Source organism: Bos javanicus, chromosome 10, assembly GCF_032452875.1.
Source record: "Bos javanicus breed banteng chromosome 10, ARS-OSU_banteng_1.0, whole genome shotgun sequence".
NCBI lineage: Eukaryota > Metazoa > Chordata > Mammalia > Artiodactyla > Bovidae > Bos > Bos javanicus.
This window is the reverse complement of record NC_083877.1, coordinates 18,682,618-18,708,135: the sequence shown is the minus strand read 5'-3', so window position 1 is coordinate 18,708,135 and position 25,518 is coordinate 18,682,618. Positions and strand designations below refer to the sequence as shown.

At 36.8% G+C, this 25,518-nt stretch overlaps 1 protein-coding gene across 16 annotated transcripts in view; it reads left to right on the top strand.

The window, feature by feature from the left end:
• MYO9A (myosin IXA) overlaps window positions 1-25,518 on the top strand; it is a 257,820-nt gene that overhangs the window by 210,280 nt on the left and 22,022 nt on the right. For 13 of the 16 annotated variants that reach the window (XM_061430252.1, XM_061430257.1, XM_061430243.1 and 10 more), the window contains 7 exons: window positions 1,853-1,914; window positions 4,105-4,297; window positions 5,740-5,868; window positions 6,807-6,912; window positions 7,658-7,789; window positions 8,671-8,794; window positions 10,105-10,158. In XM_061430252.1, the coding sequence (XP_061286236.1) occupies window positions 1,853-1,914; window positions 4,105-4,297; window positions 5,740-5,868; window positions 6,807-6,912; window positions 7,658-7,789; window positions 8,671-8,794; window positions 10,105-10,158 (800 nt within the window). The remainder of the gene's footprint in view (window positions 1-1,852; window positions 1,915-4,104; window positions 4,298-5,739; window positions 5,869-6,806; window positions 6,913-7,657; window positions 7,790-8,670; window positions 8,795-10,104; window positions 10,159-25,518) is intronic. The other 3 variants (XM_061430254.1, XM_061430253.1, XM_061430245.1) reach the window with 1 other exon arrangement.

Sequence of the window (25,518 nt, the reverse complement as noted above, 5' to 3'; positions counted from 1 at the left end):
TGATGCCATCCAGCCGTCTCATCCTCTGTTGTCCCCTTCTCCTCTTGCCCCCAATCCCTCCCAGCATCAGGGTCTTTTCCAATGAGTCAACTCTTTGCATGAGGTGGCCAAAGTACTGGAGTTTCAGCTTCAGCATCATTCCTTCCAGAGAAATCCCAGGGCTGATCTCCTTCAGAATGGACTGGTTGGATCTCCTTGCAGTCCAAGGGACTCTCAAGAGTCTTCTCCAACACCACAGTTCAAAAGCATCAATTCTTCGGTGCTCAGCCTTCTTCACAGTCCAACTCTCACATCCATACATGACCACAAGAAAAACCATAGCCTTGACTAGACGAACCTTTGTTGGCAAAGTAATGTCTCTGCTTTTGAATATGCTATGTAGGTTGGTCATAACTTTCCTTCCAAGGAGTAAGCGTCTTTTAATTTCATGGCTGCAGTCACCATCTGCAGTGAAGTTTTAGTAAATATTTACCGGGTAGTTGGACCTATATAGATGGATGGGTGAATTATTGAAATTCTTAGATTATACCTGGAAAGATACTTTATTTTACTATAATCCTTTCATCAGAACCTTTAAATCCTAGAATGTGAGTGGAGGTTTTTTTGAGGGTCCACTTGGTTCTGGCTTACAGAGAATCTTTAGCTTTCACTCCTGTCATTCCATATACATCTGCTCTGGTGCTTTTAATAATTCTGTGAAGCTTTGTTTACTAGTGGGCCAGAATCAAATGAAAGGGCTGGGTCCAGGATGACAGTAAGGATGAAAATCATGTTCATCATAGCAAAATCAGCACTTGGATATTGCTAGATATGTTCACTTGTTCAATGATTCAATAGTGGTTTTCCTTTAAAAAAAAACTATAGTGAGAGTAAAAAATAGGGTGTAGTTTGCCATGTACTTGAATGTTTAATGTTTAATTCCTATAGGTTTCGTATAATTTTCTCTGTGATCTGAAACTGAAAAATAGAAAGAATCTGCTTCTTCTTTTATGACTTGGGTGGGCTTGCTTTGATTTCTTAATAGAATTAACTTTTTGTGTGGTTATGCTGGTGATTTTACCACTACAATTACATGGCCTCCCCTACTTGACCTTGGCTTTGAAAATCCCTCAAATCATGCTTTTGAAGCTCAAGAAGAATATTGAGGTGTTGATTTGCAAGAGCCAGAGCTGGTCATACCAAAATAACACAGGCCAAGTATTTTCTCAGGATTCTCTTCTCAGTGAGCCCATACTGCTGCCTAGCCACCCTGTTATCTCCTGGTCCAAGAACTGATTTCTGCTCTGAACCTTTCATCTCATCTTCTCAATCACTACTGATGTTCTTTATGTTCTGGTTCCTCAGAGCTCTATTCTAGACTTTCTAGGAGAATGAATAAGGCCTTTTTTATAGCCTAATATGTTACCCGATTTGTTTTTATTTTAGTATAGGTCTTTGATATTAATGCTTTTTTAATCCACTGGAATGATTCTTAATAGGTATTTCTTGCATTTTATCAGATCATAGAGCAAGTATAAGAGGGGAACATGGGCAATGGTTTGTGAATCAAACCAGGAAGATAGATAAATATTTTGCTGGAATATGGTGGGGACAAGGAGGAGGGGCAAGCAGTCTTGAAAGAATAAAAAACTTTTTCCCAGACAGTGGTTAGGATTTTTAGGTATGTTTTTCAGCTTCATTTTTCTGAATTGAATGAGTTAAGACCATTTTTTATTCTATTATGATACAAAGTATATGATGCTATAGGAGTCTCAGATTTAAAAAAAGTATCTTCAAAATAAAACAGTAAACTTAAGTTTTGCCACTAATATATAGACTGCTGAAAATGTTACATTTTAAACCTGTTTTTCAGTGTGCAAGTATGCTTGTCATAAGAAGTGCTGTCTGAAAACCACAGCCAAGTGTTCTAAAAAGGTAAGAAGTCATTACCTATGAGTAATAAATAACAAGTCTGTTGGAGAATGGTGCAAGAGAAGGAAAGGACAAAAAAGGTCTTTTTTGCCTTGTGGAAAGAAATCAAAGCCTCTTTAATGATCTTACAGAGTAGTGGTTTTCAAACTTTTTGGCCACAAAATACTGTAAGAAATAAGTTTTATATCATAATCCTGCTTACACATATAGAGGTATGTGTGTATGTATAACTGAATTGATTTTTCCAGAACTGTATTTACCTTTACTACATGGGAGCTGCTAACCTGATTTCACAACCAACAACTTATTAAAGCACTCTTTTTAAAGGTTTCCTGCTTTTTTTTTCTTTTTAAATTTTTTGGCCATGTTATGCAGTATGTGGGATATTAGTTCCCTGACCAGGGACTGAACCCACTCTCCTGCATTGGAAGTGTTTAGTTTTAACCCCTGGACTGCCAGGGAAGTTCTAAGGTTTCCTACTTTAAACACTCTTAAGTGTTCCTATAAACTGTCTTGAAAGTGGTAGGCTACAGTTAAAGATTTTAACATACAGAGTAAAATTCATCAGCATAGTTGGTGTGTTTACAAACTTCTACTTGGATTTGATACTGAACTTGTACTCTGATAATTTTATGCTTCAAAAAGGAACCATTTTGGAAATATTTCAGGCTTGTACTGACATGTGATCACATTTGCTTATTTGTCATGTACAATTTTAACAATACTGTGCAGATCTGAACTATAATAAAATATGTGTGCATGTTTACAGCCCATGTATATAGTTTTCATCTGTTCCAAATTAGTAGACAAATCATGGCAAAATACAAAGATAAATTTGACTCAGGGCTTAAAATATACATTGAAGGTAAGACATCTGCTGGCTAAGATGGAGTAGCTTGTGGTAGACTAATACTTGTGCTGAGAACAACTGAAAAAAGTCTGTTGCCTAGCATTAGATAGCTGCCCAGGAAAACTGGAATTTAGGGGCCTAGAACCTACAGAGAAAAGAATTACAGATTGGTGAATCTATATGTGTGAGATGTTTTCCTCTAAGTGGGAATTTGTCAGTTTTTGTTGTAGGACAAGAAATCAAGATTCTGGGCAGAGGGCCACACTTAAGAGTCAGAAAAGCCAGAAAAGCTTTTAGAAATCTTATAGAGTTATAGAGACAAAAGTTGGAGTTTGGGATTGCCAAGACTTGAAGGACCATGATCCAAACATAAAGAGAAGGGAGCCTAAAACTCGGGTTTTCCCTTTAAGGTGTTTTCTGAATTCTTAAGCTGCACAGGTCAAGAGGCTAAGAAGCTAACAGAAAAGCAGATTATTTTGCAGTCTCACAGTGTCAAAGAAAGAAAAATTAGAGTTGTATGAAAAGAAAGGGTGTACTAATAGACTAAAAGAACTCAGCACTGACTGCATGCAGGATGAAGGAGAGACTGGGGTATGCAGTGTTGGGCTAGGCAAGGAGCATGGGGCAGGAGAAGGAAAGGACAAAAAGGAGATTTACATAAAAAGTTTCAGTCTCAGAGATAATAGCTGGCATTCTTCTTTTATTTAAAGTACTTCAAATAAACTTAAGGATAAGCCTTTTTTCCCCTATCACATAAAATAATAATGAAATACAATATCAGAATACACTATTGAATTAAATGAAAGAGGTCACTAATCTTGGGCCTCTGTGTGCCCCTGCCTTTAGCTGTGACATCAGTAGTCAGTTTAACTTCTCTAAAGTTTATGTAAACACCAGAGCATCCTTATGCTTCAGAAATTAGTGACAACTCTAATTCATATCAAATCAATAGGTTTTCTAGTGGTACATGGTAAATGTTTAGTATACAGAGTCTCTCCCCTTTCTCCTTTGCCCACAGCCCATCTTTACATGAAGAGATTTTTTTAAGGAAAGGAAAGCAGTAACCTGTAGCCACTGCCTGCATTCTTCCCCATTATTTGGTGGGTTGGGGGGTGGAGAGGGGGGAGTGCAGTGAGAGGGGGGATTCCAAGTGGAAGAGGATTGAAACGAACTTCTCACTTCTTTATATTCTCAGCATTTACAAGAATTCCCTTTCCTCCCAACTCTCGTAACTATGCTTTTAAAACTTGAGGAAAAGAAAAAATTGTTACTTTTAAAGAATTGGATAAATATATTTAAAGGTGTTTGAATGTATTTGGAATCAAAAATTATCTTCCATGTAGTATGATCCAGAGCTGTCCTCTCGACAATTTGGGGTTGAACTGTCCCGTTTGACCAGTGAAGACCGAACTGTTCCTTTGGTGGTGGAAAAGCTCATAAACTACATTGAAATGCATGGACTGTACACAGAAGGTATTTACCGAAAGTCTGGTTCAACTAATAAAATCAAGGAGCTTCGACAAGGTCTAGATACAGGTAAGATAGTGCCCTCTAAATCAAGACCAAATACTCTTATTTAAGCAGGTCATCTCATGCTGTTAGTTTTTATTACATGTTGATCCTTTGCTTGAAGCCAGAAGAATGCAGTCTTTTCTGTGGTGCCTTTTTTAATTTTTTTTAATCATTTGTAGCTTTCTTTTATATGGTCCACTCAGCAAACATACATTGAGTATCATTTGTACAAGGGATTATTAGATATTTCAGACAGATCTCACTTAATCTTTTTAGCAGTCTGGTAAGATCATATCTTTAATTTACAAAGAAGAAAACTTGGGTTCAGGAAAATTAACTAATGAGCTATTGATAAGATGCAGGGCAATGTGCTGATGTTTTTCTATTACTCTTCACAACAAATGTTTGTACTGATGTTCACAGACAGTGATTATTATCCCTGTTTACAGATGAAGGAACTGAGGCTTATCGAGGCTCTTGCCCAATGACTTACCACCAATAAGTGACAAAGCTGGCATTTAACCCATAATCTAAACTGTTGCCTGTTAATCTGTTACTCTGACTCCAAGTGATGTTCTTTCTGGTGTATATTATTGCCTTCCAACACTGATGACATAGTTATTTAAATTGATAATTAGTGATTTGAATATGTATCTGTGTAGAGCTGTAGCCTCAGTTCTGGAATGTATGCAGAGCTTTGACTTTGGTTTTATGTTCAACTTCTACTCTTTACCATTATTGAAAAGGGATAGATTTTTTTTTGGCTGCACTGCACAGCTTGTGGGATCTTAATTCCCCGAGCAGGGATTGAACCTGAGCCCTTGGCAGAAAGCATGGAGTCCTAACCACTGGACTGCCAGAGAATTCCCAGGAATAGATCTTTTTGAATCACATGTAGGTGCAATACTTGTCTCTGTATAACCAAGAGTCTACCCATAGGCACCATTCATCCTATATCACCCCAGTCATCTCAGGTATAACCCTAGAGGGTTTTTAAGTGAAGCATAGTAAAGATTTTCTTCACATTTCATAAGCTCAGTTATCACTGTCCTTTTATCTCTAAGAATCACTTAAAATCAGTCTGGCTTGTAGAAGATGTCTTTTAGGCCTTTCTTCTATTGGCCGTCTCAAACATCACTACTAAAAGTGTGGTTCACAGGCCAAGCTGCCGCAAGAGAAGTACAGAAACTGGGAGCGAGCATTTAGAAACTTTGATAGCAGTTTAATAGTGCTTTGACATGAAAACATGTGATCTTTTATTTTACACATCTATCAGTCCACAACAGTTCAAAAAACAGACAAAAACTGTACCTTTACCATAAGAGGAACACTGTTCTGAAGCATGGAATAGGATTGCAGAAGATATTGATAAAGGTATCTTTTGGTCATGATAGTTTCTAAAGTGCATTATTATTTGACCCTCTGCATATTTTGGCTTTCTTATCTAATTCTTTATCTCTGAATAGATGCTGAGAATGTAAACCTTGATGACTATAACATACATGTCATTGCAAGTGTATTCAAACAATGGCTTCGTGATTTACCCAATCCACTCATGACCTTTGAACTCTATGAGGAATTTCTTCGAGCTATGGGTAAGCACAGGTTTCCTGGGTTCAGGAAAGGGCTACACTTGGGAAAGAAATGCTATCTTCATATTAGACTGTTTAGCCATTCTCAGTTGGTTTAAGTTCATATAGATTCAAAAGTAATACAGTAGATATAAAACTGCCACTGAATTCGCACCTATTCAAATGTTGCCTTTCTTAGAGACTCATTAAAATGTCAATGTCCTAAAAACTTTCTGAGCAAGTCACTTAGTTGCTTCTCACAAAGAGGTTGAAAGACTAAGGTTATAAATAAATTGTGAATCTAAGCAAGGACTCAGTGTAACGTTGGCTATCTATTCTGTGCCATACCTAACATGCTAGTTTAATTTTTCAGTGCTATAGATATGTAGGATTTTGATGAAGGCCTATGTAGAAGTATTCATTTAGGCCCCAAGGCATAGATCCTCAAATTCCCTTCAGACTTATTTACAGCTTAGGTTGAAAGCAAAAGGAGAAGGGGGTGGCAGAGGATGAGATGGTTGGATAGCATCACCAACTCAATGGACATGAGTTTGAATAAACTTTAGAAGATAGTGAATGACAGGGAAGCCTGGCATGGTGCAGTCCATGGGATTGCAAAGAGTTGGACACAACTTAATGACTAAAGGACAACAACAGATAACTTGTATAGCAGTTGATTAATTTTCATGGGGAATTGGTTTGCCACAAAATGAAAAACTGGGGTATCTCTTGCCCCTTACTGTAATCAAGAATTACTGGGATCTAAATTAAAACTCAGGAGCCTGCTTAGTGAGTATAGAACTCAAGCAGGGGGAGATTAGTGGTAACTAGTGAGTTTTCTTCTGCTATACAGGTATGGCTAAAACTCTTAAAAGTCAGCTGTACCCAGTGAATGTCCAGAAGGAAGGTGTAGTGTATAAGAGAAGATATTCAGTCTTAATTGCTGCTCTTCCTGTTTTCAGGCCTTCAGGAGAGGAAAGAGACAATCCGCGGTGTATACTCTGTCATTGACCAGCTCTCCCGAACTCATCTCAATACACTGGAACGCCTCATCTTTCATCTGGTCAGGTAACTTCAAGAAACAAAGATTTGCTTAACATTTTCTCTTGGATTGTTTTAAGTAAATGAAGAGTTCCTTCATATGGAAAACTGATATTTTTTTTCTTATTAATAAAGTCAATGCCTTGAACAGGTGGTTATGATTCCCTGGAGCAGAAATTCTCCATGGAGTTGGACTGCGTGGCAGGTGCTTCCCCACCCTAATGAGCCATGTAATCATTCAGTCTTATGGTGGCACTGTGTAGCCTAGCTAGATGTCTTAACTCTTGAACTAGAGAAGATGTGTGTTTATTGACATAGCCTAATTCATAGGAGGTGGTGGGGTCATATGGAGCTCAGGAATCGACTGACTAAAGAGACTTCAGGGGCAGTCTGTGTTCTCCTGAGAATTGATGTTGGGGAAGAAAGCCATCTTTCTCTTTGGGTAAATATCTTTTATCACTGTCGGAAAATGCCTTAAGGTCTCTGCATTCTTTAGACATGTTCATCTATGAATGGTGACCTGGGACAGTGAGTCATAAATTTCTCTTGGTCAGCTATCTGCTGACCTCAGTTGCGTCAGGGAAGGAACAGAGTGAAAGAGTGCTTCCCAGAGGCAAGGAAACCGCTTTGGGGAAATTCTACAGTGTCTCAACTGGTAGGGATATCCTTCCAGTACTATGCAGCTGATGTCATTTGCCTTTCTCTCATCTCTTCTATCTCCCTGCAGTTTTCCTTTTTTATCCCAGTTTCACTTGGGTTTTTTGTTCCTTAGGATTGCTCTACAGGAAGACACTAATCGAATGTCTGCTAATGCTTTGGCCATTGTGTTTGCACCTTGCATTCTCCGCTGCCCTGACACCATCGACCCACTGCAAAGTGTGCAGGACATCAGTAAGACTACCACGTAAGGCCAGTCACTATCACCTCTGCAGTACACCACGGGCTTCTGCATCAGTGTAGTCACTTTATCCAGCTATCAGAGTGAATGATTTATCCTTTTTTTACTTTGGCTGTGCCATTCAACTTGCAAGAATCTTAGTTGCCTGACCAGGAATTGAACATGGCCACACTGCAGTGGAAGTGCAGAGTCCTAACCTACTGGACCACCAGGGAATTCCCCTAGTGAACGATTTCTTAGGTTCATATGTTTTTAATAAGATTGCTAGGCACCACTGGTCTTTTTTATGCTGAATATGAAAAATTCCTTTAGATTCTATATATGAAGCATCTTTTGTTTTGAAAGGTCTTATTTTTTAAATTTGGCTTTTCTTTACATTTGTTCATAGTTTCCAGATGTATTTTAAAATCTCATTTTACCAAATTACATATACTTTGTATTTTCCTATAATCCAGTCTAACTGTAGTCTTGTGGCTCTGTATCTCTTTGGTCTTAATACTTCAATATTCCTGTATTTCACCTTGGCCTTTTTTCACGGATCTCTGATTTCCTTCTAGAGTGCTGATTTTTAACCTTTCCTGCAAAAGGAGCTTTCCCCCAGAAAGGCCTGGTATTTGTGTCCCATTCCCAGAGAGTCTGATTTACTTGGTCTGGGGTATGACCTAGGCATCGGGACTTACACCTGTTCCTCAGGTGGATACTAAAGTGTGGCTGAAGTTGTGAACCACCATTATAAACCCTGTCTCTGAGCTCATAAAATAAGGGATGTTGATTTTTCTCTTATCCTCCAATTCTACCACACTTAGCTGAAAAGTAGTCTGTGACTGATATAATGTATTTGATTTACTTCAGCTCTTAATAGTTTTCTCTCTTTCCTTTTGTTTCAGCTGTGTGGAGCTGATTGTTGTGGAACAAATGAATAAATATAAGGCTCGTCTCAAAGACATTAGTAGCCTGGAATTTGCTGAAAATAAAGCAAAGACCAGGCTATCACTGATTCGTAGATCAATGGTAAGATGCAGGACATAGAATCACAGGGGACAGTGGGCGACTTCCTTGGAGTTTCAGTGCACATTATGATGTGTGGAGAGAGATTATTCTCCAAATCTTTTTCACATGGAGCAAGTGAAAAAAAAATCACCTGTCTCAGGGTATAATGTTATGCCTCATGTTTGATCTTTTAACTATTTTTAGTTTTATATACAATAAAATGTATATTCAATTAAATGTGAAGAATTTTATAAATCAAGTATTTGGATAAAATGTTGGTGGTTTAATAAGTTGCCCTGTTTTCTTTTCCTGTTCTTTCTATGAAAACTTGACCCACCCTAACTTTTGGTTCTACTTCCTTCTACCATCTGTTCCCATCCTTAACCATGTCACTTTTGCTTGTCCTGCCAGTACTTCGGGGCGCAGACAACTTAATCACTTACAAGACTGTGGTTCATATGTTACAGATTTCCATTATGGATCTGCTATTATCAAATAAAGATTTGCTAGATTTTGAAGAAAAGCTGTACAAAAATGATAATTAATTTCTTCCATTTGGCCACTTTTCTGTTTAATATCTTCCTTTGTAACCAGTGACCTATATGTAAATAACTCCATTTCACACTGATCCATAATCAATAGGGTCTAGGTAACTGGAAACTTACTACTGCATTTAAGTTTAATTATTGTCCATTTAATACCCTTTCCCTGAATTGTAAAACAAAACTGTATTAGTGAACACCCATTCAGATCCCCAGTAAATCTCTAAAGAGAAGCAAGCTTCCCCACCATCAAGCCCATGCTTTTGCAGGGGCCCAGCAATACTTCCGCTATACTTCATAGTTTATCCTTAGATTAGCATTAAAGTAACTCTGTTTCTTCCTTTACTGTTAAACTGCCTGGCACAGGACAAGTGCCCAACAAATGTCTGTTGATTAAGTTAGTGAAGGGTGTTCTCTAAAAACAAACATAAACACAATTTTTCCAGCCAGTAAAGGTATTCAATAAAGCTCATCACAAAACACATTCTAAATTTTCTCCCCAGCAGATGAAAACAGAAACCCCATTTAAAAGTGAAACCCTTTTTGTAGTATGAATTTTTAAGAACTCAGTTCTGAGAGATCCAAGTTAGCAGTACCCATCCAGGGAAGAAAGGAAGAGACTTTTTACTATAAATCTACTTTTCACAGCAGGTAGACAAGCCGTGCTTTTTTGCTGATGCTGCAGAAGACGGATATATTCATTCCATTGAGAGATTAAACCTCTTTAATGGGGCGATGACATGTACATTCTAACCGTCTGCTTTCCTTTTCATGTCCTTCCTAATCCAGAAACCTGTACTAATTGCAGTTAGATTTATGAGCATTACCCGCAATTCAGTCTCGGTATGTATTAATATTGTAATGTGTCACAGCCACTTTACATTATTGTCTCTCATGCATCCAGCAGTTGTTCTGCTCTGTCTGTCATCCATGCCTGTCCACCCTCCATGTGCAGCCCCAGTTCAGGTCCCACTTCCTGTTCAGCCTTCACGTGCTTTTCTCTTACTCTCTTTAGAATCTTTATTTTCTTTCCTCTGTATCATGCTTTTGAACTATGTCCATTTATAATATTCTGGTTTTTCCTCTTTGTCAGATAAGCCTCTTTGTAGATTTCTTTGGTGTGATTATTGAAAGGTGAACATTGAAAGCAATGAGGTGTCAAATTTCTGCTCTATGAGCTGTGTTCTCATCAGTCTCCTCCCTTACTACTTGAAAAACCTATTACTGTTTTTATCATCCTCGATCATTAGAAATGCTTATTTACCCATTCTTATCTGTGACTTTGTTGTCTTCCTAGAGGTAGAAGTATGACTTCTTATCTACTTAGTATTTTTTAGACAGAACTGCAAGTAGTAGTGAGCCTGTCGATCGACTGGTTCTAGACTTAAATAATAATAGTAGAGTAGAGCTCATACCAAAATTTCACACATGCAACAAAAGAATGAAGAGATGGAACACCAGTATATATGGAAACTAATTTCAGAGACTGTCCATCTTTGTGTAACCAGTTTGTTGAAGATCTCGATTTGCTGGGATATAAATATAAATCAGTTTTGCTTTTTATCTAGTAATTGCCTTCCAACTCTGCTGTATTAAAATCCCCTTTCCTACTGGATATATCAAGTACCTTAACACATCTTGTCATTTTTTTCCATAATTTTTAAATGTTCTAGTCTCAATCTATTTTTTAAGACTAGTGAAGTCACTCAGTCATGTCTGATTCTTGGCGACCCCATGGACTGTAACCTACCAGGCTCCTCCGTCCATGGGATTTTCCAGGCAAGAGTACAGGAGTGGGTTGCCCCCCATTTAAGCCTAAGTTCTCTTCATATTATAGCATCAGTCACAGGCTTGATCCAGTACTCTTATCACTTTTTCCCAGATTAGAATAGACCTTAATCTGGGGCTGAAAACTTTAGGTCACACACTTCTGCCTTCCCTCTTTCCTGTGCTGTTTTTATCCTCTGGTGTTGAAACTGGGAGGAGTGATAGGGGAAGCAGAATTCTACATGATGTGCCAAGTATTGAGTCTTCTTGGTTATTCAACACTACTATTCAGGTTCATTGTAGACAGGCTAAATGAAGATGTGCTGACTGTGCTGACAGTGAGCTGAAGTCTGTCCTGTTTCCATAGGCATTGGCAATCCCTTGCAAGATTTGGTTACATCTTCTGATTGATGGCATTCATACCATGTGTCTCTGATATGTGTGTCTTTTTTTTTTTTTTGCCTCAAGACCTTACCCAATCAGATCTACCTCCCATGGCCAGTTCTAGGGCCTGCAGGCACACTGGGGAAAAGGTTGTATTTTTCATACCTCTTGGTTCCTAAGAACTTAAGGTGGGTGATAGTCTTGCCTACCTTTCTATGTGACACTTGCCACACAGTCTCTCCCCACTTCTCTTTTCCCATAAGCATATTATAGAGTTGTAAATCAGTAAGTCTTTTGCCTATACAGACACCCAAACAGGGAATGAAATACCAGTCTGCCTTTCTTTCAGATGACTTCAAACTTGGATTCTTACCTTTTCAATTCGTTATGACACTGCTTTTTTGCTATAAGAGGAGAGACAATATCCTCCTTTCATAAACATTATGTTCCTCTCAAAGTCCAATAACCCCTCTTTTTTTTAAAAGCCTCTTTAGATATATATTGAAGGAAAGGTGCTAGAATATTGATGACAGTGTTGGTTTAAAGAAAATGGAACTCTCAGTAAGCCCTAAGAGGAGAAGCCAGTTATTGTTGGCTCCTTGAAACTATAAGAGGGGGTATTTAATTATCCTCAGCTTTTGACCTTAGGTACAATTTGGGAACATGAGGAAAACTCCCACTTGCATATGCATCCTATTGCATATGCATCTAGCTGTAGAACAGGTGTTGGGTCCAGACTTAAGATCAAGACTATGTCTCGTACGTATTTGGTATTCATTAAGCAACTAAGGGATTGAATCTGAGAACTGAATCTAGGAGAAAGAGTGATTTTTAGAATATTCACTACAAATAAACTAATCAAAGTCAGTAGTATTCATGTCTTCATAGGTGGAAAAGTTGCTATTCTGTAATTAAATACAGTAGTGACTTTTCTTAAGTGGAATGAAGTGAATTTGTATGTTATTGCTAATGTGAAAAGTCATTTGGGTTGGGTGTTAAAAGAGGAGAAATAATTTAACAAATGGAGAGAAGAAAGGGGAATGACAATTCCAGAGGCAGAGAAGCACGAAACAGATATGACTACCTTGTATAGCTAGAGCTGGGCAGGTTGTGTGGATGTGGAGAAGAATTTGGAAAGTTAGACTGAAACCAGACTTGCAGCATTAAAATTTTTGAATTCTCTGATTTTGAAGCTCTGGGAGCTATGGAAAGGTTTTGAAGTAGGAGAACGTTACCATCAATTCTTTTTGAAAAACAACTGGTAGCATTTTAAAGAAGAAAGGATTAGAGATGGGCAAAACTAGCAGCCTTTATCAGTTAGGAGACTCTTGACTTATAGATAATCATATGTGCCTTCACTAAAATAGGTTGAATCCTGATCATTCCATTTTGAAATGTTTTCTACTACCATGTACTTTCCATGTAATTAGATTTGTGTAGTATAAGCTAGGCTGTTCCCATACTAGGATTTCAGAATATGATGTACTCACAGTCTATCCAGTTATGTCTCTTATATAACAAATTAGGTGTTTTTGTAACTTATTTATATTATAATTCTAAACATAAGTATTGATTTAATATTATTTAAGCTAATTAATATGAAGAATAGAATTTGAAATAACGTTTACTAATCTGTCAAACCACCTCACAAATTATCCTGTTGAAAGATGCTACAGAAGTTTTCACAGCCAAACAAAGTTTGGGATATAATATGTATCACTTCTAAAACTTTTAACTGTAGAGTACTTTCTTCATAATGTGTCTAGTTTAATAAGAGTTCTAAAAAAGGCATTTTAAAAACAACATTCTAGTTTTTAAAAATAGTATCAGTTGCTATTTTATGTACTTATTTTGGAATTTTGAAATTGCTCTTAAATCTTCAGGGTTTCTTGCTGCACTCATAGCAGTTGGCAGTGCGTGTGAATCTTGCATCATCTAGGCTTTCTGAAGAGCTTGCCTGCATGTCTCTGTTAGAAATGGGCATACCTGCAATTCTGTATATCAGTGTGGGTCTACAGGGATAAACTTGGCAATTGACTACACCAAGAGAAGCAAGAAATGCCCTTCCAAAAGTGAAGTGTTAATAATTGAAAAGTTAAGAATCAGTTGAAATGTGGCAGCTTTGAAGAGCTCCAAAGGAAAAAGATATTCAGGTGTGGACTTGACTCTGGCAAGTGTTCCTGTCATTTCCTTATGTTAGTGCACAGTGTCTGAGTCTACTCTTCACATTCAGGTGACCTGACGTACAAAGAATTAGATCCCCAGAATGAAGATTTTCTGAGAATATAGAACTGTTCTTACTGTTTCTGGTACTGACCAGAAGGTAGTTTTGTAGTGTTAATCTTTTTTTTTTTTAAGATATAGTTGCTATATAACATTGTATTAGTTGTAGATGTAGCACATAATGATTTGATATATGTATTAATATATATTGTGAAGTGATTATCACAATAAGTTTAGCTAAGCTTTGTCACTACATATAGTTAACAATTTTTTTCTTGTGATAAGACCGTTTAGGATCATGGTTAGATAACACCACAACTGGAAGACCCTGGCTCTTTCTATTCCTCCAGAACCCTCTTTCAGAGATCACGATGGTATAGGCAAGAGGCAGGACTTGAAGATCCGCATACAGGAAGCGTGTAGCACCCATGCTGAGGAAAATTCGGCCAAGGACCTCTTCTGCATAGTAGGCAAGAGGAGAACAGTGTTTGTGCTTTTTTGTGTGTATTGTGAAAGCAGCATCTCTTTTGAAGCCTTGAAATTGTCTTATTCTCTCAGATGTGGACAAACAGGAAAAAAGATTATGTAGGGAATTCTTTTAGGAATAGGAGTGGAAGAACCACAGTAATATCTGGCAAGGGTGTTTTTCAAGAAACTTGAAAATTAGATTTGTGGAATAAAAGGCAGAAGTTATGGAGTAAGGAAATATAAGAATTGCATGATCTTGGCATGGTAGGATTATATGTGAGAGAAGAGAAGATGAAGATTTACAAACAGTAGAGTGAGTGATCCAGGGGTGTTGAGTGTTTAGAGAATAGAAAGTAAGGAATATTAGACAAGAAAGGGTGATGGTGGCTCCCTGTGCATTTTATTTGCTGCAAGAGCTACCATTTGCATTCTAAAAATTGATTGTTAAATAGTCTCATTTCATTCTTGTATCTCCTTTTTTTAAAAATTCATATTTAAAGCTTAAAACTAGCTCTTTTGTATAATTCAGTTCAGTTGCTCTGTCGTGTCCAGCTCTTCACGATCCCATGGACTGCAGCATGCCAGGCTTCCCTGTCCATCCCAACTCCCAGAGCTTGCTCAAACTCATGTCCATTGAGTTGGTGATGCCATCTAACCATCTCATTCTCTATCGTCCCCTTCTTCTCCCACCTTCAATCTTTCCCAGCATCAGGGTCTCTTCCAATGAGTCTGTTCTTCGCATCAGGTGGCCAAAATATTGGAGTTTCAGCTTCAGCATCAGTCCTTTCGATGAATATTCAGGACTGATTTCCTTTAGGATTTACTGGTTTGATTTCCTTTCAGTCCAAGGGACTCTCAAAAGTCTTCTCCAACACCACAGTTCAAAAGCATCAATTCTTTGGCCCTCAGCTTTCTTTATAGTCCAACTTCCACATCCATACATGACTGCTGGAAAAACCACAGCTCTGACTAGGACAGACCTTTGTCAGCAAAGTAATGTCTCTGCTTTTTAATACGTTGTCTAGGTGGGTCATTGCTTTTCTTCCAAGGAGAAAGCACCTTTTAATTTTATGGCTGCAGTCACCATCTGCAGCAATTTTGGCCCAGGAAAATAAAGTCTCTCACTGTTTCCATTGTTTCCCCATGTATTTGCCATGAGGTGATGGGACTGGATGCCATGATCTTCGTTTTTTTAATGTTGAGTTTTAAGCCAACTTTTTCACTCACCTCTTTGACTTTCATCAAAAGGCTCTTTAGTTCCTCTTCACTTTCTGCCATAAGGGTAGTGTCATCTGCATATCTGAGATTATTGATATTTCACCCAGCAGTCTTGATTCCAGCTTATGCTTCATCCAGCCTGGCATTCCACATGATAAGTTAAATAAGCATGGTGTCAATTTACAGCCTTGATACACTCCTTTCCCAATTTGGAACCAGTCAGTTGTTCCATGTCCTATTCTAACTGTTGTTTCTTGACCTGCATACAGATTTCTCAGGAGGCAGGTGAGATGGTCTGGTATTCCCATCTCTTTAAGAAATTTTCCACATTTTGTTGTGATCCACAGTCAAAGGCTTTCACATAGTCAATAAAGCAGAAGTAAATGTTTTTCTGGAACTCTCTTGCTTTTTCTATGATCCAACGGGTGTTGGCAATTTGATCTCTGGTTCCTCTGCCTTTTCCAAATCCAGCTTGAACATCTGGAAGTTCACAGTTCACATACTGTTGAAGCCTGGCTTGGAGAATTTTGAGCATTACATAATATAATAAAAGTATTATACTTTTGTATAATAGTTAATGCTTTTAAAGAAACAGTTTTCTAATTTCTCACCAAACTTGAAAAATAAACTACTTTGTATTTAGCATTTTTAAGTCACTAAAATTGTTTTTTCTCTTATATGATATCTTAAAATTAGGCATTTGATAAACCTAAGATCTTATGTTTCTACATAGAAGACACTTTGACATACATGTTTCATATAGTTTGCGGAAAAATTTGAACAGTAGGGTAAAGTGCAAAAAGCAAGAAGAAAATCACAATTTTATGTTAATATTTTAGAATACTTGTATCTCCCTTGGACTTTTTCCTTATGTATATTTAGTGAAGTTATGACAATCCTAAGGTATTCACAGTTTAATATTTCGTTTATTATTTTAGGAAGATTTTTATAGAGCTGAAACATGATTCACTTCAGTATTGTAAATCCATTTAATATTTTTAAACTTTACTAAGTAAAAATGAGATTACCTTCAGTATGTTTCTTCAGAGATACTTCTCTTTTTAGACAACACTTTAGACACTTACTTCTTATCCTTTTCTGCAAGATGAGATCTGTCCCCCTACTCTTTGATTCAATTTCATTTATTCTCATTCTTTTTTTTTTTTTTTTTAAACTAAAGTATAACACAGTTCACCTATGTTTTAGGCACTTGTGCTAGGTGCTGGTGGTATAGAGAAATTAGTATTCTAGTAAACAAAGATACAAATAATTGCAGTTCAGTTTGCTAAATCTCACCTTGTCTGTTCAAAAAGCTGTAGGAAAGCAGAGAGCTGGATAACTTAATGCCTGAGAAAACTGAACAAACTTCAATGGCTGGAATATAAGATTTCTTGGTAAGAATGAAGGAAGGGGAGCATGATAAGATGTAATGAATTAGCAAGTAAGTTTTTGGGTTCTTAAATTCCAGGACTAGTAATTTGGATCTGTTCCTTTTAGGTCAGGAGAGGCCATCAGGTTTCTAAGAGTTTCCTCTTTTAAAAACACCAGACATAAAGTTTCAAAGAGGAATTTTACCAACCCTTTAAAAATATAATATAGTTTAAGGTATTCCAGTGCTGACAGGAAGGGTATAACATTATGAAAAGAGTGTAACATTGGAACTTATTAACATCCCCCCCAAAGAAAAAGAAAAAACTAATACAAATTTTATGTACAAGTTTTAAAAGCAGAACAGTATAGAGTGGGCTCTTGAGTAAACTTTTGTGTTTAAATCTCAGCAGCATTTTACTAGCTATTGTAACATGGTCAAGTCATTTAATCTCCAAGCCTCAGTTTTATCATATATAAACTGGGGTTAATAGTACCAAACTCAAAGATTAAATGAGTTTGTATTTGTAAGCCATAGAACAGCACTTGATACATATATATATGTATACTTCTACATATATGTCTTTATATATGCACATATATGCATATGTACAAATACATATTGATATGTATGTATAGCAGTAAAACATTTGATATATAATTTCAGAACTGCTACATCTGTGAATAGTAATCCAAAAATCCCAAGTTAAAATACTATCAAGCGTAACTCAGTGGCCCATAAACCTAAACTTTGACTAAGTGTGATTTAACCGAGGAATGCAAGAATGACTTTAATAGCATAATTCACCATGTTACTCAGCAGGGAAGGGCACAGGAGATACAGGAGATGCAGGTTCAATCCCTGGGTTGGCAAGATCCCCTAGAGGAGAAATGGCAACCTACACCAGTATTCTTGCCTGGGAAATCCCATGGACAGAGGAACCTGGTGGGCTGCATTGGGGTCACAGGGTCACAAAGAGTTAGACAAGACTGAGCGACTAAACACAACACACACACACAATTGATCTGTAGGGAAAAAAATCAAATTATATTATCCTTATAGATATTTAAGAAGCATTTGATATATAGATATTATTTTTCAAATCTTATTAAAATATGGTGATATAGCTGTAGTTTCATAGCATGATAAAATATATCTGTTCCCCTCCCCACCCCCCAACAAGTATCTTGCTTACTGGAGAAACATTGGAAGCTTTCTAATTAAAATTAGGAAAAGCCAGTTACCCTCATTGTCTGTTATCCTCACTATTATTTGACCTTGTTTTGGAGGAACTAGCTAGTGCAATTAGATAATAAAAGGAATCAAAGATATAAATGTAGAAGAAAAGGTAAAATTATCACCATTTTCATTATTATTATATACATGCAGAACTCAAAAAAATTAGCTCAAAAGCAGTTACAAATGATAGAGTATCTGGGTACAATGAATGATTTTGTAGTACCAGTTGGATGATACAAGGGAAGAAGAATACTCACACATACATTGTATTAGCATGCACATACATTCAAAACAGCAACATAAAATACCAAGGAATATCTTGAACAAAGAAATCTAGAATAAGAAATGTTGAAGATTTATATAGAGAAAGTCTTAGGCCCCAAGAATTACAAAAGATTTAAACAAATAAATGATTTGAAAATGAAGACTGAATTTATAAAGGTTGTCAGTTCTTCCCAAATTCATCTATTCATTTATTGTTGTAACACCCAACATGATGGAGAGAGGATCTGTTGCTGCTGCTGCTGCTGCTGCTAAGTCATTTCAGTCATGTCCGACTCTGTGCGACCCCAGAGATGGCAGCCTACCCGGCTCCCCCGTCCCTGGGATTCTCCAGGCAAGAACACTGGAGTGGGTTGCCATTTCCTTCTCCAATGCATGAAAGTGAAAAGTGAAAGTGAAGTCGCTCAGTCGTGTCCGACCCTCAGCGACACCATGGACTGCAGCCCACCAGGCTCCTCCATCCATGGGATTTTCCAGGCAAGAGTCCTGGAGTGGGGTGCCATCGCCTTCTCCAATCTACTTTATAAATAGTAGTGTATATATATATCAATTCCAATCTCCCAGTTCATCCCACCCACCCTTCTTCCCTGGTATCTATAAGTTTGTTCTCTATGTCTGTTTCTGTGTTTGCTTTGCAAATAAGTTGGTGTGTACTATTTTCCTAAATTCTACTTACAAATGACACTGTATGATGTTTTTCTCTTTCTGCCTTACTTTACTCTGTATAACTATCTCTCAGTCTATCCATGTCTCTGCAAATGGCACAATTCCATTCTTTTTTATGGCTTAATAATACTCCATTGTATATAAGTTTCACATCTTGTATATCCATTTCTCTATTGATGGACATTTAGGTTGCTTGCCTGTCCTGGCTATTATAAATAATGCTGCAGTGTACATAGTGATTTGATATTTTTATACATTACAAAATGACCACCATTATTAGTCTAACCTGTCACTGTACAGAGTTTTTAATATTACAGTATAATTGACTATAGTCCCCATTACATCCTTGTGACTTATTTATTTTATAAGTTTGTACCGCTTAATCTCCCTCACCTGTTTAACTCATCCCTCTCCTCTTTGGCAACCACCAGGTTGTTCTATGTATCTATTAATGTGTTTGTTTCATTGTGACTGTTTTTATATTTCACATATAAGTGAAGTCATGCATTACTTGTCTTTTTCTGTTTGACTTATTTCAGTTAGTATAGCCTAGGGCCATCCATGTTGTTGCTAATGACAAGATTTCATTCTTTTCTATGACTGAGTGATATTCCTGTGTGTGTGTGTGTGTACGTGTATGTGTACCACATCTTCTTCATTCTTCTGTCAGTAGGTACTTAAGTTGCTTTTATATGTGGACTATTGTAAATAATGCTGCAGTGAACATAGGGGTGTATAGATCTTTTTGAATTAGTGTTTTTGTTTTCCTATGATAAATACCTAGGAGTGGAATTGTAAGATAATATGGTAGTATTTTTAATTTTTTGAGGCACCTTCATAGTATTTTCCTAGCAGCTGTACCAATTTACCTTCCTACCAATAGTGCACAAGGGTTTTCTCCATATCCTCACCAACACTTACATGCTATCTTTTGGATAATAACCATTCTGACAGGTGTGAGGTGATAGCTCATTGTAGTTTTGATTTGCATTTCTCTGATGATAGTGATGTCCAGCATCTTTTCATGAGTCTTTGGGCCATTTATATGTTGTCTTTGGAAAAAACGTCTATGCGGGTGCTCTGCTCATTTTTTAATTAGGTTGTTTTTTGTTTGAAGTTGAGTTGTATGGGTTCTTTGAGTATTTTGGATATTAACTCCTTGTTAGATATATCATTTGCAAATATCTTCTCACGTTCAGTAGGCTACCTTTTAATTTTGTTGATAACTTCCTTTGCTATACAAAAGCTTTTTATTTTCATGTAGTCCCATTTGTTTATTTTTGCTTTTGTTTCCCTTGCCTGAGGAGACATATCCAAAAAAATATTAACACCACTGTCAAAGAGTGTACTGCCTGTGTTTTCTTCTAGGAGTTTCAGGTCTTACATTTAAGTCTTTAATGCCTTTTGTATTTATTTTTGTATATGGTTTGAGAAAGTTTTATTCTTTTGCATGTAGCTGTCCAGTTGTCCCAACAATTTGTTGAAGAAGCTATCTCTTCCTCTTGTTTCTCCTTGCCTTCTTTGTTGTAGATAATTAACTATAAGCATGAGTTTATTTCTGCATACTCTGTATCTGTTCTTTTTTTTTTTTTTTCAATTTAAGTCTGAATTTGGCAAAAAGGAGTTTATGATTAAATAATTTTCTATTTAAAAAAAAAAAAAGAAAAGGAAAATGTTGTGCTTTTACCAGCAGAAAATGGTTATCATTATCTAAATTAAAAAAAAAAAAAAAGGAACAAATGAAAAAGGAGAGCAAAAGGAAAACAGGCTGAAGTGGCTACCCAAGAAACTAAAAACACTCACCTTAGGGTAACACAGAAACTGAAACCAAATGTGATCGAATTAATATAATTTATCAAGTCAGTGGGCCCTATATTGTACATCTTGTACAATCCAGAATTATTTTTAGATCAGTTTTTTAGACTTTTTATTTTATATTGGAATATAGCTGATTAACAATGCTGTGATAGTTTCAAGTGAACAGGAGAGGGACTCAGCCATGCATATACATGTGTCTATTTTCCCCCAAACTCCCCTCCCATCCAGGCTGCCACATAACATTGAGCAGAGTTCTCTGTGCTATAGAGTAAGACTTTGTTGGCTATCCATGTAAAATTCAGCAGTGTATATATGTTGCATTTTTAAAAATACGCTCTTTTAGAGCTCTAAATACATGTGTTTTGGTTTTTTCTTTCTTCTCCCAGTGTGTTATGTGCTTAATTGCTCAATCATGCCCAACTCTTTGCAACCCCGTGGACTATAGTCCACCAGGCTCCTCTGTCCATTGGGCTTCTTCAGGCAAGAATACTGGAGTGTGTTGCCATGCTCTCCTCCAGGGGAACCTCCCAAGCCAGGGATCGAACCCAGGTCTCCCCCTATGCAGGTGTATTCTTTACCATCTGAGCCACCAGGGAAGCCCCCCAGTGTATATAGTGAGATTTAATTGACATACAATATTGTGTAAATTTAAGGTGTACAGCATGATGATTTGATATATGTATATATTATGAAATGATTGTCATAATGAGATAAGTTAACACATTCATTACTTCATGTAGTTGCTTCTTTCTTTTTTTATTTTTGCTGTTGACAACATTTAAGATTTACTCTGTTAGCAGCATTTAATATGCAGTACAGTATTGTTAACTATAGTCAGCATGCTGTACCTTATATCTCCAGAACTTATTATCGTATAACTGGAAATTTGTACCCTTTGACCACTGTCACCCGTTTTCCCCTGGAAACCACCAGTCTACTCTGTTTCCATGAGTTCAATTACAAATATGTATTTTAAGAAGAAGGGAATTCCACCTCCTCCGATCTTGAAAGGGTGAAATCAAGTGCTAGTTTATTTTTCTTTACAAACTGAAAATAGTTAACTCTCCATAAGCATGGTAACATCTTACACCGGATCCTTGATCTTGGCTTTCTGTCATAATTGCTTTTCCTAGTAACTGTTGATAAGAGGTTGGAAATCTGAATATTGTGTATGATATTATATCATGGATTAGTGAGACTTTAGACTTAATACTCATCAACACTTAAAAGTATAGTTAAAAATCTTAATTTTAAAAAGTTTTTCTTTAAAGTTTAAGCTGAAAAGTCACTGGGATAACTGTTCAGAAAAGGATTTACAATATGTTTTTATAGATCTTTCAGTAAGTGTAGTAAAGTATACATTGTTCATGAACTATGTGATCAATCAAAACCAATAAAATCCCTATTATGATAGAAAAATATACTCTGATCTTGGAGTAGAGGAGGTTTTTCTATTATATAAAACTATTAAAAGTTGATAGGTTCATTGGCATAGTTATCAAGTTATGCATGACAAAATGACCATAGCAAAGCAAAAGGGAAATAATATACCTTAGGAAATATTTACAAATCATATCACAAAGTCTAATTTTCCTTAGTTAATGAGCAAAAACCCCTATAAATAGATAGGAGAAAGACCAGCTATCTAGTGGAAAATGAAAAAAGGTTACTATAAACCACTTCTTAGAGTGTTAACTGCTTTTTCCAGGGAGTCCACGAGGTCAAATGTGTTTTTATCATAATGCAGAGAAAATATTTGCCTTTTTCAGTCTATTGAATGTAAAAGAGCAATTATGAGTAAAAACACTTGAAAAGAATATATATTAAATGTTGCTATAAAAAAACTCATTAAAAAAAACTGATTTGTGCTTATTATGGAAAAGTTGGGAGGTACAGAAAAGTATGGAGAATAAAGGATATTATTCCACTTGGGAAATACCTTGATGTATTTGCAGATTTTAAGAGAACCTATGATATACTTATTTATGGCCTAGTTCTTAGGCCATAAAATAATTAATATATTTATTATTATATAAATATATAAATATATGTATATATTATATAAATAATATAAATATAAAAATAATAAAATGTTAATAACACAGTATTAACATTTTCCCATGTTTCTAAAAGCTCTATGTAATTAACTTTAAAATTTACTTTCTCTGACCTTATAAGAGAACTCTGGGCTGTAGGAGTTCTTTCTTAATTTTTATTTAATCCTATCTTAAGAGAGCATACCTAGAAAGATTGTTTGATTTTCTTCAGCTCTGTTAAGTAATTCTTAACTAACCCATTGTGAGGTACTTAGGTGGCCAGGTGATGGTATGAACTCAGAACACAGGCAGCTGTTTTATTGAATACTGGGAAGTGAATACTAGGGATAAGCTCAGATTTTTTTCCAGCTCCCTGAGGCTTTTATATCACATTAAGTTTTAGTTGTTCATTTGGCTTCATTAAAATAGTCAAAATCGTATGTAATGAGAAGATGTCTTGGAGTTTATAATGTGATCCTGACCAGTCATAATGGACTTTAACACTCAAAACCCCATTCTCTGCCTCCATTCCACAATGCTGTCTTATCTGGGGTCATCCTTCATTAAATTGGCAGACTGATTTTTTTCTTTTATTTGGAAGCTGATTACTTTACAATACTGTGGTGGTTTTTGCCATATATAGACATGAGTCAGCCACGAGTGCATATGTGTCCCCTCATCCTGAACACCCCCTCCCACCTCCCGCCCCACCCTATCCCTTTGGGTTGTCCCAGTGCACTGGCTTTGAGTGCCCGGCTTCATGCATTGAACTTGCACTGGTCATCTATTTTACATATGGTAATATATATGTTTCAATGCTATTTTCTCAAATCATCCCACCCTCGCCTTCTCCCACATAGTCCAAAAGTCTGTTCTTTACATCTGTGTCTCTTTTGCCATCTTGTATATATGGTCATTGTTACCATCTCTAAATTCCATATGTATGCATTAATATACTGTATTGGTGTTTCTCTTTCTGTATACTTCTGTATACTTCACTGTGTATAACAGGCTCCAGTTTCATCCACCTCATTAGAACTGACTCAAATGCGTTCTTTTTTATAGCTAAGTAATATTCCATTTTGTATATGTACCACAACTTCCTTATCCATTCGTCTGCCGATGGACATCTAGGTTGCTTCCACATCCTAGCTATTGTAAACAGTACTGCAGTGAACATTGGAATACAATGTTCTTTCAGTTCTGGTTTCCTCAGTACGTATGCCGAGCAGCGGGATTGCTGGGTCGTATGGCAGTTCTGTTTCCAGTTTTTTAAAGAATCTCCACACTGTTCTCCTTAGTGGCTGTACTAGTTTGCAGTCCCACCAACGGTGTAAGAGGGTTCCCTTTTCTCCACACTCTCTCTAGCATTTACTGTTTGTAGACTTTTTGATGGCAGCCATTCTGACTGGCGTGAGTTGGTACCTAATTGTGGTTTTGATTTGCATTTATCTGTTGATGAGTGATGTTGAGCATCTTTTCATGTGTTTATTAGCCATCTCCAGTGAACTCCATGGCAGCCCACACTAGTATACTTGCCTGGAGAAACCCTGTGGACAGAGGAGCCTGCTGGACTACAGTCCTTGGGGTCACAAAGAGTCGGACACGACTGAGCAACAAAGCACATTAGCCATCATATGTCTTCTTTGGAGAAATGTCTGTTCAGTTCTTTGGCCCACTTTTTGATTGGATCGTTCATTTATCTGGTATTGATCTGCATGAGCTGCTTGTATATTTTGGAGATTAATTCTTTATCAGTTGTTTCATTTGCTATTATTTTCTCCCATTCTGAAGGCTGCCTTTTTTTACCTTGCTTATAGTTTCCTTCGTTGTACAAAAACTTTCAAGTTTAATTAGGTCCCATTTGTTTATTTTTGTTTTCATTTCCATTACTCTGGGAGGTGGGTCATAGAGGATCTTGCTGTGATTTATGTCAAAGAGTGTTCTGCCTATGTTTTCTTCTAAGAGCTTTATAGTTTTCTGGTCTTACATTTAGATCTTTAATCCATTTGGAGTTTATTTTTGTGTATGGTGATAGAAAGTATCCTGGTTTCATTCTTTTACAGGTGGTTGACCAGTTTTCCTAGTACCACTTGTTAAAGAGATTGTCTTTTCTCCATTGTGTATTTTTGTCGCCTTTGTCAAAGATAAGGTTTGTGGATTTATCTCTGGGTTGTCTGTTTTGTTCTACTGGTCTATATTTCTGTCTTTGTGCCAGTACCATACTGTCTTGATGTCTAGCTTTGTAGTATAGTCTGAAGTCAGGAAGGTTGATTTCTCCAGTTCCATTTTTCTTCTTCAAGATTGCTTTCTCTATTCGAGGTTTTTTGTGTTTCCATATATATGGTGAAATTTGATCCTTTGTGTTGAGGGCTTTCATAACATATTCCTCACCTCTTGATCCCAGAACTAAAAGTGGAATAGCAATCTTGTCATCCTCCTGATTTTCATCCTGTTGCATGTTTTAGAGGGCATACGTTTGGAAGAATGAGCCTGAACGTCTTTAGAACTACCCTCCACTTTCACCTTGTCATTTGGGCTAGCTCAGCAGTTTCTGAGACAGATCTTCTCAAAAGATAGTAGTATTTTGCACACATAACTAGCTTTGAAGAGGAACTGGCTTTATTGAGAAATATGACACATATAGAAAAGGACAGAGACATATATACATGTCTTGATGAATTATGAGCATCCATGTACCACCCTTAGATCAAGATATAGAACCCCCAGAAG